At 35.2% G+C, this 19,806-nt stretch overlaps 2 protein-coding genes and 1 pseudogene across 2 annotated transcripts; all 3 read left to right on the top strand.

Moving 5' to 3' along the window:
* The first annotated feature begins 6,590 nt into the window (after positions 1–6,590).
* LOC120149130 lies at positions 6,591–19,203 on the top strand. The gene is made up of 2 exons (XM_039162019.1): positions 6,591–6,595; positions 18,655–19,203. The coding sequence occupies exon 2, from the start codon at positions 18,660–18,662 to the stop codon at positions 19,050–19,052; it is 393 nt and encodes a 130-aa protein (XP_039017950.1). The 5' UTR covers positions 6,591–6,595; positions 18,655–18,659; the 3' UTR covers positions 19,053–19,203.
* Positions 13,167–15,887, top strand: LOC120149129 (ubiquitin-conjugating enzyme E2 variant 1A-like). Its single transcript, XM_039162018.1, has 5 exons — positions 13,167–13,288; positions 14,205–14,344; positions 15,135–15,260; positions 15,326–15,452; positions 15,646–15,887. The coding sequence occupies exons 1-5, from the start codon at positions 13,261–13,263 to the stop codon at positions 15,702–15,704; spliced, it is 480 nt and encodes a 159-aa protein (XP_039017949.1). The 5' UTR covers positions 13,167–13,260; the 3' UTR covers positions 15,705–15,887.
* On the top strand, positions 17,120–17,880 carry LOC120149128 (annotated as a pseudogene).
* Positions 19,204–19,806: the final 603 nt, after the last annotated feature.

Genomic DNA, 19,806 nt, shown 5'->3' with positions numbered 1-19,806 from the left:
CACAAGAATAAAATTAAATGGGTGTTGAATATAAGGTGTTCAATTAAATGCTTGGATAATGATTTATTTATGTTTTTATGAGTCATGTTTTTATATGATGTTTATTAGAGATAATAACATCCTATTCTTGTTGATTTAATTATTTTTAGAGATAAGAGTAATTGAGATTGCATGTTAGTTTTGTTACAACATTCATGATTACGAGAGTAACAAATTCTTATAGAGATATAGGAAGTCAATGTTGTGCTTTATTAATTATATGCCTATGAATTTTTAATGAGAGTTAGAAACTAATAGGTTTTATGTTAATCATTGCATAACTCATGAAATATAATGTTACAACAAGATCATTTTGCCAGCAGCCAACTAAGACAACATCTTAGGTCCATCGGTTTGTTTGCTCTATTATTTGTTGCAACATTCCCCTACTTTCATCATCTTGATATTCCTATTTTTCTATTTGTTTTTTAATTACTAAATCAATCTTTCTGTTGTATATAGACTCTTTGTAACAAGTTTTGCTCCCTGTGGGATTCGACATTCGTAACTTTATTGTTACCACTTTATTACTTGATACGTAGTGTATGCTTACGCTTTGCTATATCATTTATAAAACATTAATTACTATGGACTTTGTTACTATATTGTCTCTAACTCTTTCAAAAAAGGATTTTGTCCGAGTGATTGTAGATAGACTCACCAAGTTTAGCCAACTTGATCCCTACTCGAGTTAATTAATAATTGGACAAGCTAGCTAGGTTATATATCTCAGAGATTGTTAGATTGCATAGAGTTCATATATCTATCATCTTTGATCAAGATTCAAGATTTACTTTGAGGTTCTAGAAGAATTTCCATGAGGTTTTTGGTACCTATATGAATTTCAGTATTGCTTTTTATCCGTAGACTAATGGTTAGTCTGAGAGAGTAATTCAGGTTTTGTAGGACATGTTAAGGGGTAACGTGATTGACTTTTGTGGTAGTTGGGAGAACTTCTTGCCTTTGGTAGAGTTTTCTTATAATAATAGTTATTAAGCCAGTATTCATATGGCACCTGTAACATCCTCCATACCGAGTTAATGATTAAATTGTGAAATTTTAAAATTTAGTGATCAAAGTTGATAAATTAAAAGTTGAAGGAATTGATTGAAATATTTGGTGTAGGATCAATTAGCAAAGCATAGGGAACTAAAGGGGAAAATGAGTCTTTTGACAAGGAAAATAATTAAAGGTTTCTTAAGGATATTTAATAAACCACGTGGAAAGCTAATGAGAGAAACAAGGTTCTGGATATTTCTTTCTTCTTCTTTCTTCTTCTCTTTGCCGTGAAGACAAAGCTAAAGGTAAGTTTTCTTATTGATCAAATTCTTGATGAATTTAAGGTTTCTTATTGATCCTTAGATAATAACTAAGCTTAAGGAAAGCTTAGATTATCTTAAAACCATAAGATGAAGAGTATATGAAGAATCAAAGAAAGGAAGTATAAAAGTGAAATCTTGGATTAGAGCTCATAATAAGAATTAGAAGTGGGATTTGACTTGTCATAAAGCTAACTAAGAAGTATGAAGTGTTAGAATTCAAATTAGAACATGTTGGAATTTGGGTTAGATTCTTAAACTCTACATGGAGAATTGGATTTATAAGTTTTAAAAGTATAGAATGGATAATAATTAGTTTAAGTAAGAGTATACAAGTTAAGGATATAAAAAGAGGAGAAATATAAAGTGTTAAATAGACTAAGAAGAGATTTTCGTGCTAAAATGACAATTCTGGGCAATGTGCATCGATGCACATTCATTGTGCACCGATGCATCAATGATAAATCCCAGAAATTGTTTAAGGTGCATCGATGCATTAATTTAAAAGAAAACATTGAATGCTATCGATGCTTAAGGAGTGCATCGATGCACCCCATTAAATACAAACATCAAAAATCATGAGTTGAGGGTATATTATTGTATTTTAATAAAATAAGTTCAAATGTTTAATTGGTTTTTTTAAGTATTGTTTTGTGTAGTCAATGTGACATCCTGGACTCGTATCCGAGTCGGATATGAGTTGATGGTGTTATATTTAATGGTATCAGAGCTATGGTTCTAGGTATAAACCAGAGTCTATAGAGTCTTTAAATGGAATACATACCAACAAATAGTGAGAACTTCTGATCTGGTATAGTATGAGTATGTTGTTTTGCTAATAGAACAATGTGTTTATTTTATTAGATGTATGGACATAATAGCTCCCGAAGTGAAGCGGGAGAAGATAGGCCTGTTGAAAGCAGTAATTCACCTGCCCTGGCCAGGCAAGGTGAAGAACATGCATCTCAAGGAGTATCTGTGCAAGATCAGGATACGTTCTTCAGAACGTTAGACGTTATTCTGACGCGTCTTCAACCTCCTGCTCCACCAACCCAAAGAATGAATGTAGCAAAAGAGTTTAGAGGTTTAGGAGCTCCTGAATTTAAGGGAAAAGCCGAGGAAGGTTCGGTTGCAGCGGATCTTTGGCTAAATGATTTGAAAATCATGTTGGATGGTCTCCACTGTTCTGAAGTGGAGAAGTTAGATGGAGCTGTCTCGTTGCTGAGGGGTCAGGCGAGGATATGGTGGACGAACCTCACCATGAGGATATCCAGTGACCAGTTGACTTGGTCTTTGTTCTTAGATGAATTTAAAAACAAGTACATTGGAGATCAATTTATTCGGCAGATGAAACAGGAGTTTTTGAATTTGAAACAGATGAACCGCTATGTATATGAGTATGAATGTGAGTTCAACAAGCTGAGTAGGTTTGTATCCGAGCTTGTGCATACTGAAAAAGAGGCTTGTGAATGGTTTATGGAGGGCTTACGCCCTATATTGAAATAGATGCTGATAGTATTAAATTTGTCCTCGTTCCAAGAGGTGATCAATCGTGCCAAGGCTCTTGAAAGAGCTCAGAATGAGAGATTCAGGTATTTAAGAGTTCAGACATCAACACCATCAAAAAGAGGAAGAGACTCATGATTTTGATCACAAGCTAGATCAGAATCAGTTGCATCATCTGCTAGGGGAGCAAGTCAGGCAAGACCTAGACAGACGCAGTCAGTGGGATCTGGTGTTGGGAGATCTACTCCGAGTCAAGCGAGACAGTGTTAGCACTATGGGAAAAACCATTATGGGGCTTGTCGGATGGCTGTTGGGACTTGTTTTCGATGTGGAGATGCCGTACATTTTATCCGGGATTATCCATTGATGGTTGGTGAGCCTGCACAATCTGAGAGAATTGGCTCTGCCTCACAGAGAGGACGAGGAAGAGGTAGAGGAAGGAGCCAGTCTGAATCCTCTGCTCAACCTGAAGTTCGGTCAACCGCACGGGTGTACAATTTAAAGACAAGTGAATACCGTGATGATCCGGATATTATAGTAGGTACTTTTTCAGCTGTATGATAAATTAGTATGGGTACTGATTGATCCGGGTTCTAATTATTCTTACATTACCAGTAAGTTAGTAAAGGAATTGAGGATTCCCTTAGAAGCTACGAGTAATGAGATTATAGTAACAAATCCTTTAGGCCATAATGCTCGGGTGAACAATGTCTGTAAGGGGTGTCCCATAAAGGTTCAAGGAATTGAATTCCCTACTAATCTGATGGAATTACCCTTTGACGAGTTTGAAGTGATTCTGGGAATGGATTGGTTGTTCCGTTACTATGGAGATGTTAATTGCAGATCGAGAAAGGTAACCCTGAAAAGACTAGGAGGAACAGAGATAAGTGTGAGTAGTGAAAGGTTTAATCCTTTAACAAATGTAATGTCAGTAATGTCACCTAAGAAGTTGTTCCTACAGGGATGTCAAGGATTTCTTACAAATGTGATAGATTCAAGAGCTAAAGAAAAAGGATTGAATGAGATTTTAATAGTTCGAGAATTCCCTGATGTTTGCCCGGCTGAGTTGCCAGGATTACCTCCAGATAGAGAGGTAGCTTTCCAAATTGAAGTAATGCCAGGAACCCCTCCAATTGCAATGGCACCTTATTGGATGGCTCCGAAAGAATTGCAAGAGTTAAAGAATCAATTGCAAGAGTTGTTAGAAAAGGGATTTATTCGACCAAGTGTGTCACCTTGGGGAGCTCGGTGTTATTTGTTAAGAAGAATGATGGATCAATGCGTCTCTGTATTGATTATCAACAGCTTAATAAGGTGACCATCAAGAACAAGTATCCCCTTCCGCGCATTGATGACTTGTTTGATCAACTAAAAGGAGCTTTAGTATTTTCGAAGATCGATCTACGTTTGGGTTATAATCAATTGAAGATTCAGGAGAAAGATATTCCGAAGACGGCTTTTAGAATGAGATATGGTCATTATGAATTCATTGTAATGCCATTCGGAGTAACTAATGCACCTGTTGCTTTCATGGATCTTATGAACAGGATTTTTCAGCCCTATTTGGACCAATTTGTTATTGTCTTTATTGACGACATACTGGTGTACTCAAAATCCATTGAAGAGCACAGCGCACATCTGAGGCTAGTTTTGCAAATTCTCAAGGATAATAATCTTTATGTGAAATTGTCCAAATGTGAATTCTGGCTAAACGAAGTAATTTTCTTGGGGCATGTGATCTCGGCAGATGGGATTAGAGTGGACCCTCAGAAGGTTAAAGCTATAATAGACTGGGAAGTTCCAAAGAATGTATCTGAAGTTCGGAGTTTCCTGGGACTTGTCGGTTATTATCGAAGATTCATTAAGAATTTTTCGATGATAGTGCTGCCTTTAACGAAGATGATGAGAAAGAATGTACCGTTTGTTTGGACTCCTGAATGTCAATATAGCTTTGAAACTTTAAAGAAAATTTTGACAGAAGCTCATGTATTGGTTCAACCAGAATCTGGCAAGAATTTTGTAGTATTCAGTGACACATCTCATAATGGTTTGGGTTGTGTGCTTATGCAAGAAGGGAAAGTGGTAGCGTATGCATCGAGACAGTTGAAACCACATGAAAAGAATTACCCCACCCATGATTTAGAAATGGCTGTCGTGGTGTTCGCTCTCAAGATTTGGCATCATTATCTGTATGGAGAAAGATGTTACTTGTATACAGACCATAAAAGTCTGAAATACCTGATGACTCAAAAAGAGTTGAATTTGAGGCAACGTAGATGAGTAGAGTTCTTAAAAGATTATGATGTGATAATTGACTATCATCCCGGAAAGGCTAACGTGGTAGCAGATGCTTTGAGTAGAAAGACGTTTACAGCCTTACGAGCTATGGATGCAAGATTATCTTTAACTGGAGACGGTGGTTTATGTGCAGAGTTAAAACTTAAACCAACATGGTTGGAACGAATAGGAGAATTGCAAAGTAAAGATAGAACGTGTTTGAAAAGAATTGAGCAAGTGAAGAGCAAAGAGATTAAAGACTTTGAGGTTAAGTCATATGGAAATTTGTATTACAAAGGAAGATCTGTGATACCCGAAAATGAGGATTTGAAGAAAGAAATATTAACAGAGGCTCATTGCAGTCCATTAACGATGCACCTGGGTGGAACCAAGATGTATATGGATTTGAAGTATCAATTTTGGTGGTCAGGGATGAAACGAAGCATCTCCGAATTTGTGTCTAAGTGTTTGATATGTCAACAAGTCAAAGATGAGCATCAAGTTCAGTCAGGATTATTGCAACCGCTTTACATTCCTCAATGGAAATGGGAAATTTTACGATGGATTTTGTTTCGAGGTTACCCTTGACTCCGAACAAAAGAGAATCAATTTGGGTAATTATTGATCGATTGACTAAGTCAGCGCATTTCCTTTCGGTTAGAACAGATTTCTATATGGAAAAGTACGCTGAGCTGTATATTAGAGAAAATATTAGATTACATGGAGTGCATGTTTCCATAGTCTCTGATCGAGACCCTCGATTCACTTCTAGATTCTGGAAATCTTTACATGGAGCGTTGGGAACTCGTTTAAACTTTAGTACGGCTTTTCATCCTCAAACTAACGGGCAATCAGAGAGAACTATTCAGATATTGGAAGATATGTTGAGAGCATGCATAATGGAATTCAAAGGATCATGGGAAAAGTATTTACCGCTGGCAGAGTTCGCTTACAACAATAGTTATCAGTCCAATATAAAGATGGCCCCATATGAGGCATTATATGAGAGAAAATTTTGTACTCCATTAAATTGGTATGAACTCAAAGATCGAAGTGTTCTTGGTCCAGATTTAATTCAAGATGTAGAAAAGAAAGTTCGAGAAATTCAGCATAACCTCAAAGTAGCCTCTGATCGACAAAAGTCCTATTCTGATCTTAAAAGAAAAGAGATTGAATTCGAGGTTGGAGATAAAGATTTCCTTAAAGTATCTCCCTGGAAGAAAGTATTACGTTTTGGTCGGAAAAGAAAGTTAAGTCTTAGATTCATTGGGCCATATGAAGTTGTTAAGAGGATATGACCTGTGGCATATCAGTTATCCTTGCCATCGGAAATGGAGAAGATCCATAACATCTTCCATGTGTCCATGTTACGAAGATATAGGTCCTATCCCTCTCACATCGTTGCACCAGAACAAGTAGAAGTCCAATCGGATCTGACATATGAAGAAGAACCAGTGAGAATATTGGCTTATGAAGTTAAACAGTTAAGGAGTAAGACAGTTTAGTTGGTCAAGGTTCTTTGGAGAAATCACAAGGTAGAAGAAGCCACGTGGGAACATGAAGAAGATATGCGACTTCAGTATCCCCATCTGTTCGTACAATGAAAATTCGAGGATGAATTTTCTTAAGGGAAGGAGATTTGTAACATCCTCCATACCGGGTTAGTGATTAAATTGTGAAATTTTAAAATTTTGTGATCAAAGTTGATAAATTGAAAGTTGAAGGAATTGATTAAAATATTTGGTGTAGGATCAATTAGCAAAGCATAGGGAACTAAAGGGGCAAATGAGTCTTTTGACAAGGAAAATAATTAAAGGTTTCTTAAGGATATTTAATAAACCACGTGGAAAGCTAATGAGAGAAACAAGGTTTTGTATATTTCTTTTTTCTTCATTCTTCTTCTCTCTTCCGTAAAGACAAAGCTAAAGGTAAGTTTTCTTATTGATCAAATTCTTGATGAATTTAAGGTTTCTTATTGATCCTTGGATAATAACTAAGCTTAAGGAAAGCTTAGATTATCTTAAAACCATAAGATGATGAGTATATGAAGAATCAAAGAAAGGAAGTAGAAAAGTGAAATCTTGGATTAGAGCTCATAATAAGAATTAGAAGTGGGATTTGACTTGTCATAAAGCTAACTAAGAAGTATGAAGTGTTAGAATTCAAATTAGAACATGTTGGAATTTGGGTTAGATTCTTAAACTCTACATGAAGAATTGGATTTCTAAGTTTTAAAAGTATGGAATGGATAATAATTAGTTTAAGTAAGAGTATGCAAGTTAAGGATATAAAAAGATGAGAAATATAAAGTGTTAAGTAGACTAAGAAGAGATTTTCGTGCTAAAATGACAATTCTGGGCAATGTGCATCGATGCACATTCATTGTGCACCGATGCATCAATGATAAATCCCAGAAATTGTTTAAGGTGCATCGATGCACATAAAGTGCATCGATGAATTAATTTAAAAGAAAATATCGAATGCCATCGATGCATCGATGCATAAGGAGTGCATCGATGCACCCCATTAAATACAAACATCGAATAGGATTTATTCATCGATGCATGGTGTAGTGCATCGATGCATACCTCCATTAAAAGATAAAAATGGCTTTTCTTTTAGCCTAAGAATTGATAGTTTAGAATATACTAATTAGTAAACTGATAGGTATCAATGAATTACTATGAAGATATCGAGCCTAAACGAGTTTTGGAACAATCGACAAGTAGGATTGATCGAGGGAAAGACAAAGAAATCTAGGTGAGTGCATATGCATAGCATGAATATGTATTCTATTCAGTTCTAGACTTGTGATAAGTCTAGATTCAATATTTGATATATGATCGCATTTCATATTATGATACATGACATGAATTCATACCATATGTATTATGTGACATGAATATGCAAGAAAAAATTATATGAGTTATGTGATAAATGTATGGAAATGATATGTCTATGTGATAAAGGTATGAAAATAATATGTTTATGTGATACAAATTATGTGAATGGTGAAAGCCCATGTTATGTAGATGAGAACTATAGGTATATTTTGGCATGCCAAGGGTAGAGGGTCTACGTGGTCCTTCGGGATATATATATATATTCTTTGGAACATGTGTGAAGTCTTGTGAGAAACATACTTGATCCCTAGTATATGTATATGATTCTTAAGGAATGATATGTGGTCCTTATGGACATTATTATATGGCACTACGGTGCAATTCTACGCGGCACTCCGGTGCAATTCTACGTGGCACTTCGGTGCAATTATACGAGCTGTGGTGACAGCATAGTGCACAACCTCACAATACTCACATACCTTAGGTTCTCAGTATGGTACCATGGGCTAATGAACTTAATAAGGTGAACTTATGAATGTGAATTTGATAAGTATATGTGTAAGAAACATGGTTATGGTTATTGCATTGTTTACATACATCTTATTATTGCAACCCATCTCATTTTGGCAATTCCTTTATATTTTATTGATATTGTTATATTGCCTCACTAAGTCGATGACTTAGCATATGAGTGTTTCACACGTAGGATCCGATAAAGTAGACGATCGAGGTTAAGCAGCTGGATAACATTACTCCTGCAACTATTAGATCAGAAGCAACTTAATCAGTAGGTCATCTTGTTATGTAAAGGGATGTTGGCATGTAGCTAAAGGGTTAAGTTGTGTATGCTCTGAGTATTTTGATAAACTTGTATTAATATATGTATATTATTGTATTTTAATAAAATAAGTTCAAATGTTTTATCGATTTTTTTAAGTATTATTTTGTGTAGTCAATGTGACATCCTGGACTCGTATCTGGGTCGGATATGAGTTGAGGGTGTTACAGCACCATACGAGGCTCTATATGGGCGTAAATGTCGCACTCCTATTTGTAAGAAAGTATTTCCGTGGAAGGAAATATTGAGATTTGGACATAAGGGTAAGCTGACTTCGAGATTTATTAGACCATATTGTATATTGAAGAGAGTTGGAAATGTTGCTTACCAGTTAGAATTACCTCATAGCTTATTCGTATTCACGATGTTTTCCCTGTGTCCATGTTGAGGCTATATCATCCGAATCTGATTCACATTATCTGGGTTGAGGATGTCGAGTTGAGACCAAATATATCTTATGATGAGGAACTTGTTCAGATTTTGGATCGAGATAAGAGAGTTCTTCAGAACAGACTTATCCTGATGTTAAAGGTTCAATAGAGTAACTGTGTTCCCGTAGATGTTACTTGAGAGACAAAGAAATCAATGAAGGATCAATTTTTGCATCTGTTAACTTCAGGTAAATTTTGAGGATGAAATATTCTTTAGGGGAGAGTTGTAACACCCTCAATTTTCATTATTTTCAATTTGAAATTATTTAATTAAATTTGGGGACTAAATTATGAGGTTCTAAATATTTAGGTTAGTTTTAGACAATTCAGGAACATAACTAGTATTGTACCATCACTGTTTAGTTGGGAAAAATGAATAAAAACTAAGATTACTTTTCTTAAATGTAAGGTTATTAAGGATTGATCCCATGAGGCATGGGATCCCAAGCATGTACCAAAAAGCTAGGTGATTGTTTGGGTTTTATAATAATAAAAATATCCCTTTAATCTTATTTGAATTAGACTTTAAAATCCCAAACTGTTATCCCAACTGGAAATGAAACCCAAAACCAAATCTCTCAAAGTAAACCACATTCTTTGTCGTCTTTCATCGTCATCCACTCTTCTTCGGCCACCGTGATGTACACTGCTTCCACTGATGTGTTTGTCACCAACACACATTCAAAACCCTGTTGTCGTTTGTCTTGAATCATCGTTTGAATGCTCGTAGAAGACCCAAAACCATCACCGTTATTTTTGTCAATTTTTGGTCGATTTTGGCATCCAATAGTATCACCGCTGGGATCCTCGAGTGATTTTGACTAAAACCCAACTAGTGAGTCACTTCACCCCCTTCGTTTCCTTTGTAATCGATGTTAGGTAAGCTCCGATTCCATTTTCGTTTTGTTACTTCGTGTTTTGGATGAATTTTTGGGTTGATGTGGATTGATTACAACAAATTGATGTTTTTGGTTTAATCGAACCACCAAAACTGACCCCATAATTATCGCACGCTCTGCCATGTGCCACCCATACACGTGGGGGTCCTCTTCGGTCAGGATGGTTTTGCAAAATTGATCTAGTTAGACTGGATCAAGCTAAATTGATCTACCTTAGACCGAATCGGGTTGTTTTCAAATCAAATCAAGCTGAGTCAACTCGTGATGAGTCAATTCAGACCAATCTAAACCGTTGACTTTGAATGAACCATTGACTTTAACCTAAAGTTGACTTTGACCTGTGCTGATCTGAACTTTGGCCAAAAGATTAACTTTTTTTGAAAAGTCATATTTTATGTTTTTCGACGTCCTAAATTTGAATTCGGCGTTCGTTTTATCAAATTCTAACCCGAAAACCCCCAAATTAAGTGTTAGACCCCGAACATACATATGTATTTAATTAATTTACTTAATTAGTTTTTAATTTACGGTCAAAGACTAATTTATGATATTGATCATTGAAGGTGTTTGAGACTCTTCTAACCGCTTATCAGCTCGACCTAGCTCTTCTCGATCCGTCAGACCTCGCAAGCTCGTGATTACTTGTATAGTTATGTGATCCTTGTAAAAACTTAAATTTAAATATTTCCTTAATAGTAATCCAAATTCATTATGGTCTAGGTTAAGCACTGCTGTAGAGCGTAGCGAGGCCGGTGCTTAGTAGACCTCCGAAACTGATCATTTTTTAGGTGTGTTCCTTATGTGCTACATACTGATTTAAATATTTGTTTTAAATTATAATGTGCACATGAATGTTTTTCCTATTTCGAAATATGATTATCTGATCTAATTTGTTTATTGAATAATTTATCTGATTTGAAAGCCTGATTTTGTTATATTGATTTCTTGAATGTCTGGTTTCTATTTTACCGATTTTAAATTCTTGTTTGTTTTATACATGCTCATTGAGTTCTGATACTTATTGAAAACTATTTATGCATGATTTATGATTTACTTATTTTAATATAATTTTCTAAAAATGTTTTACTGAGGTACTTTTGCAATGTGATATTAAGTTAGCCCTAATCAGGTTGATAATTCCTTATGGACCTAAAGTAACCTTTGGGTGGGATCTTGGGCCCAATGGACCTTATGGTAAGACATTATGGACCTTAAGGCACTCCCTTAGTGTGGCTCGTTTGCTTTGTGCATTGGGTAAGTCCTTATGGACCTGAGGGCACTCCTTTCAGGTGGCTCCTACGCTTCGACTAGGGTAAGTCCTTATGAACCCAGGGTGCTCCCTTAAGTTAGATGCAGTTCTGGAGAACTGTATATGGAATACGGTTGGAAGGTAACTTTTTTTTTAATTAAAAACTTTACTGTCACTTTTATACTATGACTTTGAAATCATATTTGAAATTATTCGTATGTTTTATTTTGCACTTATTGGAACACATTGAGTTCCCTAGCTCACTCTCCAAACTTTTTCCCCTTTTAGATACTTTTGAATAGACACCCTAGACCTAACACTTTGAGGATCGACACGTTCCGTACATTATATTTTTGTTGTAATGTTTTTATCTTTCGAACTACCTTTATTATTAGTGACATGTGCCTATATTTTGATACACTAATTTTATGACATATTTTACCTCGCTACTCATGTATGGATTTGTACGAAATTTGTTATTTGGTATTCCACACTTATGCATGATGTTTTATGTTTCATTACTAGGTTTGAACTTTATTATTTTTAATTATGTTTTTTAAGGTGTTTGGTTACGTATGCTTTTAAAGGCTTGAAAATATTTTAGAAAATTTTTATTGTAATATGCTAGATCTGGACATATTGTTTATGTTGGGTCTAGGGGGTTACAGAGCATTTACTTTTAATAGATTCATAACTCATATTTTGGGTGGTCCTAGTGAGATTGACTTGATGAATCCATCAATGTGAAAAGATGAGTTTTTCTATTCTTAATGAGTTTATAGCTTAGAATTTGGGTGGCTTTTTTTAGATAAATTTGATGAATTCATTGAATTTATAGGATACACTATTGAATATTCTTAATGAGTTCATATCTCACGTTTTAGTGATCCTTATGAGATGAACTTGACAAATTCACTAAATTTTTAAAATTAAATGGTTGAACTTACTAAACACTCTTAATAATTTCATATCCGTTATTTAAATTGATTTATATTAGTATGGACTTGATAAAATCATCTACATAAATATAAAAAATAATCACCTTTCATAGTGAGATAATATAAGTTTATATAGTACATTCTAAAAATATTTTTCAATATTAAAATTTATGATTATCTTTTTAAATAAAATATTAAATTGTATCATTGCATGATTTTTTATTCGAAATTTCACTTTATAAAATATTTTTAGTTTCTATTACAATAATAATGATACTTTTTTTATAAAAAAAAAGAAATTTAATTTTTTATGATAAAATTATTTTATTTATTATTATAATTTTTAATTATTTAAATAAGTTGTAACGTTTAAGTTTTTCAAAAATATTATAAATATATAATTTTTTATATAATTAAAGGTTAACTTTTATAATATTGTATATTCATATATTTAAATTATTTGTATATTAAATAAAAAAATTATAATTTTTAACACTATACAATTACTGAAACTCAGATTATAAATAGATAGATATATATTATAAATTATTGATATAGATACATAATCATTTGATATCTGACATTGGCAAATGATTTTTTGTGATTAGATATTATATAAATACGATATCGAAAATAATTAATATAAATACTAAATATAATAAAAATAATAATACATGTTAAAATTACATAAATTAAGGATTCACTGATTCTCAGTTGACCTTTTAGACTTGTGAACTGTAGGAGTTGTTGGACTTTTTAGGCACTATATTCTCTATAGGATCTTTCCTCTTTTTCTCTTTACAAAATTTTATTTTCATCTTAATTTTTTTGGGTGTTTGGGTTGTCTCTCTTGAATCAAGAAAACCCTAACTTCTGTTTCTTTCTTTTCATTTCTTTGGATTGAAACGATCAGACGGAGAAATGGGTTCTGAAGGATCCGGGGTTGTTGGTAAGTTTTCGATTTTCAAAGCCCTAGATTTTCCTCATATGTTTCTTAAGTTTCCCCATCTTTTATATAATCGTTGAAATATTGTTATAATTGTTGATTGTTGGAGCTTTGAAGGGTGTATTGAATCTCTGGGAGCTATCTTTTGGGGATGATCTTCTGATTTGGCGGAAAATAGGGTTTTAGCTTCGATTATTAGTCTCCTTTTGTGTAGTTCAAAATACTGTTTCCCGATGCTTGAGAATGAATATGCTGTGCTTGGATTGATATTCAAGGTGAAACTTTTGAGAGCTAGACGAGGCTTCATTAGAAATATGTCTGATTGGGTTTATAGTCTTGATCTCTGTTGAAAGAATTAGATATTGATAGAATAAATTGAAGCAAATTGTAATGAGAGAAACCAGGTCTCAAATGCTTGAAGTTTTTGTCTTAGATTTGGTCTTTGATTTATAATTGGTAAAACCTTGAATGTGGATATAAGATATGATTTGTTCTTTGATAAATCATGTTTTCCTTTTTGTTGAGTATATTTTGAATTAGTCTTTAAACAGGCATCGTCGCCTCCTTTTCCTTGCCTAGGGCTTGTGTTGCAACTTACAACATTAGCACATATGAAATGGAGTCGACCTTAGGCTATTTATGAGGGGAAGTGGTAGTTTCATTTGCCTCTATAACTTTTTTTTTGTTCTCATTCATGGTTAATGATGAACTTCATGACCGAAATTTGTGACACGGCCTGTTCTATACTGCTTTTCCAGTATTTGACATAATATGCAAACATCTCTTTCTGTTCTTAAGTTTTAGCTTTTGTTTTTCGTATATTTGGGAACTGCATTTGGTAATAATAGACTTAATGCAAATTTCAAGATTCACTTTGCTGCAATCCTTAGCTTGGGACTCAAATGCATTGTCTTTGTAGTACCTAGGAATTTCAGATTGCTAGAAGAGCTTGAGAGAGGTGAAAAGGGAATTGGGGATGGAACTGTTAGCTATGGAATGGATGATGCTGATGATATATACATGCAGTCGTGGACTGGGACTATTATTGGCCCACCTAATGTGAGTCTTTCTGTCTTTTTCTTTCTATTGTGCTCTTTCCTATAGTGGGTTTACCTTTATCTCTCAGTTGTGAATAAATGCAATGACGGGTGTAAGGTTGGAAACACAACTTGAAGTTGATGCGTGCTTCTATCACTGCTCATCTTCACAATTTAGTCTCATCATCGAGATAAACAAATACACACACACACACACACACACACACATATATATATATATATATATATATATATATTTGTGTAATTCTTGTGTTAGACATTCGAGGCATGAAAAGAGGTTATGGTTGAGAGAAATTATGTTATAGCTAGAATGCGAACACTGCTTTATTTCTTTTTGTACTGTAGGGTAGAATTGGGATGCAATTGACTGAGATAACCACCATTTTATTGTGACAATCTGAGCTCATTGAAATATACGAGGAGAAAAAGGAAAGTACTTTTCACAGCTGAAATACTTCTGTAAAAGTTGCTTAATGAGTTTCTACAAAGCTTGATGATAATTGGTCCCTATTTTATCACATAATTTACCTACTTTGTTCCAAGCACTGTTACTGAAGAAACAAAAACTAGTGCCGGCAGACTTATTGGAGCCTCCTTGTAACTGTCACCAAGAAGTAAAAGATACAAAGCTTTATGATCATAGGACTTTGGTAAAAGGAATTTTATAAATTATTTTACACAATAGTTTCTGTTGATTGTCAAACAGTAATTAGTAATATTTCCTGTTAAAACTATTCATTTCTTAAGATGAAAAATGAGTTGGTAACTTGCTTATTCTCTATGCATGTTAGACTGTTCATGAGGGACGCATCTACCAGTTGAAATTATTCTGTGGCCTGGATTATCCAGATAATCCACCAAATGTGAGGTTTCAAACTCGGATAAACATGACCTGCGTCAATCAGGAAACTGGAGTGGTAGGTAATGTTGTCTTAGGATCTATTTACTGCATGATATGATACTTACGGCTGTAAATTGGCAGGTCGAACCTAGCCTTTTCCCCATGCTTGCTAATTGGCAAAGGGAGTGTACGATGGAAGACATATTGTCTCAGCTGAAGAAAGAAATGATGTCTCCACAGAATAGGAAGCTTGCTCAGCCTCCTGAAGGTGTGTAGATCTCACTTGTGATTTTCTTGCTGAATCATATTCTTTTCGTGTTTGTGTTAGTTTCTTAAGCTAGTCTCTTTTCTGAAACGAGTTTTTACTTCTCTAGGATAGTCTAATTTTAATGTAGATCTTCCGTGCATAAAAGTTCTCTATCAGTTATGTAAATGTTTAAACCGTGATAATCTTCTGCCAGGCAATGAAGAGGCAAGGCTTGAACAAAAGGGCTTGGTACTGAAATGTTGCATCGTTTAAACTTCATCAGAGTTGTTTGAACATAATGTATATAAAATCTATACGCTAGATAAATCCAGTGGCTAGCTTAGTACCATCAATATATATATGTTATGCTTTTGTATGGGAAAGATGTCTTCGTTCCCACCAAATGGTGGTTAAATAAATGGAACTTCTTAATGAACTGATGACATTTGAAAATTTGACTTGTGCTTGCTGCAGATATCGATGTTAACTTAGCTAGCGAGTATTTTTTTTCTTATTTCATTCCTTTTGTTTCAAATGGTTGACCCTTGTTCCCATATGTAATGGGGGTAAGGGGAGGTAAGATAGTAGGCTGTCCCCAACACCAGGTTCCGTAGGAGACCTCCGAATTATGAAAATGCCCTCCGTAGGACTCGATCCCACGAGCTCAAGGTTAAGAACCTTGTGCTCTACCAACTGAACTGGATGGCCATTTAGAAGGTAGGTGAGAAGGAGATGAGTCTGGAACCTTGACCGGTTTGTTCAAACTGTTATATATTCCTACTCTTTGATATTGGATTCCATGCATCATTTCTTTTGTTTCGGTAAGTACCAGAGTTATATATATATATATATATATATATATAAAGATGAGAATGTAAAACTCTTTTAGTTTTATATTTGGGATAAAAATGAGTTGATTTTGAGTGTGAAAGATCAATTATGTACGATGTAGTGTGGCCTGGGTGGCAAAACTTCTCGGACCATCTTTTGATGTACCACATATATGGGCCAAACGACACATGGCTTTCACCTTTAAACCTCACCAACAATATCACACTACCCTTATCCAACGACAACTCTTTCTGCAACCCCAGAAAGATAGTAATTAATTCTTAAAACACTACTTATTAATAGTTATAATAATTTGCTCCATATATTTCAATTTTTAGCCCCAGGAATTATCAACCAAATATTAAATTATAGTTATGATATTTATTATGAATATGATTATAATACCGTGATTATAAATATTACAATATAATTTATTTTTTTAAAATATTACGATATAATCATATTATATGTGAATAGTAATACTGAGTACAACCCTAGGGTAGAATTATTCGAATAATGTAGTTACTAATATAAATTGTTTGAATGATGTAGTTAAAAAACCTAACAGTCAACGTAGAAAAGTAAGATATCACCATACAGTTTATATAATTTTTAAAAATCAGTATGTAATCCTAAGCAGTTTATTGCAATCACCTTAGTTTAAAAAAAATATTTTTTTATGTAACGATTTTGCCATGGCGCTGGTGTATACCTTCCGCTTACGTAAATTCCCCTCAAAGCAAAGATCTTTCTTTCCATACTGAAGTGGTAGCCTCTTCTTTAAGCCACCTCCCACTTTGGCCTTTGGCCTCCATCTTATCTTTCAGATCCTTTTCTTTCTCTCTCGCTGGTCTCCTATCTTCTCTTTCCCCATGGCTTTAGCTACCAAAACAGCTTCACCATTTCCTTTTCCGCTTCTTCTTTTCACTGCAATATCAATATTATTCACAATCCCATCAAATTCTGCCATCGATACCTTCGTTTTCGGTGGGTGTTCGCAGCTCAAGTTCATTTCAGGCTCGCCTTACGAGTTCAACGTCAACTCCATACTCAATTCCCTTGTCAACTCGGCCATGTTCACCTCTTACAACAACTTCACCATCCCCGCCTCTCAGGACACCGTCTACAGCCTCTTCCAGTGCCGTGGCGACCTCAACAACGGAGACTTTGGCCGCTGTGTCGCTAAAGCGGTGAGTCAACTCGGCACTCTTTGCCTCGACTCCACGGGTGGCGTGTTGCAACTCGAGGGGTGTTTCGTGAAATATGATAATACGACGTTTCTCGGCGTTATGCGGTGTTGGGTTACTTGGGAGCGAGTGACGGGACTTACAAGCCGTTTCGGATCGGCGGGTCAGGGGATTTACGGGGTGTGGCACATTGTGTAGGGGATTTTAGTCCGGGCGAGTGTCAAGATTGCTTATCAGAGGCAATCGGAGATCGGACGGCTCAAAACAGATTGTGCTGCAGCCAGTTGGGGAGACATGTATTTGGCTAAGTGCTACGTTCGGTACGCGGAAGGCGGGGACCACTGGCACGGTGGAAACGGTAAGCGGTGTTGCCACTTGTACGGTGGTTCTTCATTCCTAACATTAGCATTCGCTATTATATAAAAGGCAAAGCTGAGGAGGTTTTATTTATTATTGATAAATAATGCTAAAGATTCAGGAGGAGACCCTTCTCACATTTTGTCATTGTATTAACTAATGGCTTAATCAGCCATCACCGCAAACAAAAATGAGTCCTATGGCTTAATCAGCCAAACAAAAAACGAGTCATGTCGAGTTGCTCAAATCTAATTTTTAGATGAGTCCTACTATCTTACCTCCCCCTTACCCCATACATATGAGAAAAAAGGACAGCTAAAAAAAAAGAGTTTTTTTTTTAATTTTATAGTAAAATTGTAATGTATATATCGAATCTTTATAAGTAATGATATTTTATTATAAAAAAATCAAATTTGTCAGTCCAACGTATTAAAAAGAATGATATCAAAATTTTGAAATATCAATATAAATTTAAAAATTCAAAATTAAAGGAAAATGAGGTGCCCTTCTGCCCATTGTCAACGCATATCTCTTGAAAAATTAAGAGAAAATTAGCTCGATCTAACCATCAAGTATACAAAATTTATAATGCAAACGATGCTAATAATTTGGCTAGAATCATAAATGTAGAACTTATTGGAAAGTAAAGAAATATTGAACTTGAATTGGGCCATAATACATAAAAGCCCAAACCCTTATTAGGCAGCCATGTGTTAGGTCACGCTGGGCTACACAAACGCAGCACGTGTTCTTCCCACAGGCCACCGCTCAAATCTTTAGATCTTACTCGCCAAGAAAACAACCATTGGCTTCATTAATATCGGATCTAATCTAGCAATCCCAAAGAGAGAAAATGGCGCTAGAATGGGTAGTGCTTGGCTACGCCGCCGGTGCAGAAGCCATCATGATACTCCTCCTCACACTCCCCGGCCTCGACGCTCTCCGTAAGGGCTTGATCGCCGTCACGCGTAGCCTCCTCAAGCCCTTCATGTCGGTGGTCCCCTTTTGTCTCTTCCTCCTTATGGACATATACTGGAAATACGAGACCCGGCCCAGCTGCGAAGCTGATTCCTGTACTCCTTCCGAGCATCTCCGTCACCAGAAATCCATCATGAAGAGCCAACGCAACGCGCTTCTCATCGCCGCCGCTCTTCTTTTCTATTGGCTTCTTTACTCCGTTACTCACCTTGTTGTTAGGGTTGACCAACTGAATCAGCGCCTCGAGAGGCTTAAGAACCGCGATTGAGTTAGTTAAGTGCTTGATTTTGAGAATGGTTATGTTTGGGCTACTCCTTTGTTGTGACCCTTCTGTTTAGATATTTCCTCTCTAATGTGTTTTTGGATAATTTGAAGGACTTCATTATGGAATGAGAATTATATGCTTCTATTGTTGAATATTTATTTTTCAAGTAGTAATTTGATGAAAGAAAATGTTAGGGTTTTGGTTAAAATTAATGCCTAGTTATGAATTTGTTTTTGTTCACCATTGAGAGCAGATTTTTGAGTTGGAATTGAGGCTTTAGTAATATCTGCATGCAATTTTTCTATTATATGAACAAGTTTATATCATTTGGGATTTGAAATTGTAGCCTCCATGGATTATTCGTGCATTATTTATATTATCAAGTTCAGTGCCTGCCATTTGTCTTGCTGAGCTAGTGTTAGTTGAGAGATGGTTTTAGCTGAGGCTGAAGTTTATAGATGTCTACTGACTACATCATCAATGATCTAAGCAATTTATTCTTATATGGATGGTCTTCTTTTGAAATTTCTTAGCTTTCATTTTAGTTTATGGCTTTGCTTCTAGTTTGTATTTCTTAATCTGTTTGTTTCATTAAAATGAATAGATGGTTTAGGATTTTGTTTCCTCATAATTGAATTCTAGAATGTATCTTCTGTCAATAACTTTTGAGTTTCCAGACACTGCTTGGATAATTCCTCTTTAGAAACTTCATTCTATCCAATTTTGCTCTGCTCGAACATAGGTTTTTCCTTCAGTA

The sequence above is a fragment of the Hibiscus syriacus genome, unplaced genomic scaffold (genome assembly GCF_006381635.1).
Source record: "Hibiscus syriacus cultivar Baekdansim isolate YM2019G1 unplaced genomic scaffold, ASM638163v2 tig00110989_pilon, whole genome shotgun sequence".
In the NCBI taxonomy this organism is placed as follows: domain Eukaryota; kingdom Viridiplantae; phylum Streptophyta; class Magnoliopsida; order Malvales; family Malvaceae; genus Hibiscus; species Hibiscus syriacus.
The sequence above is the reverse complement of the archived record's forward strand: the minus strand, read 5'-3'. Positions and strand labels throughout refer to the sequence as shown.

Bases quoted from the DNA above. Each gene is read 5' to 3' on its own strand.
- LOC120149129 (XM_039162018.1), top strand. From the start codon at position 13,261: ATGGGTTCTGAAGGATCCGGGGTTGTTG. The intron at 14,345-15,134 runs GTGAGTCTTTCT...TATGCATGTTAG, and splicing joins CTATTATTGGCCCACCTAAT to ACTGTTCATGAGGGACGCAT. The intron at 15,453-15,645 runs GTGTGTAGATCT...ATCTTCTGCCAG, and splicing joins GCTTGCTCAGCCTCCTGAAG to GCAATGAAGAGGCAAGGCTT.
- LOC120149130 (XM_039162019.1), top strand. From the start codon at position 18,660: ATGGCGCTAGAATGGGTAGTGCTTGGCTACGCCGCCGGTGCAGAAGCC.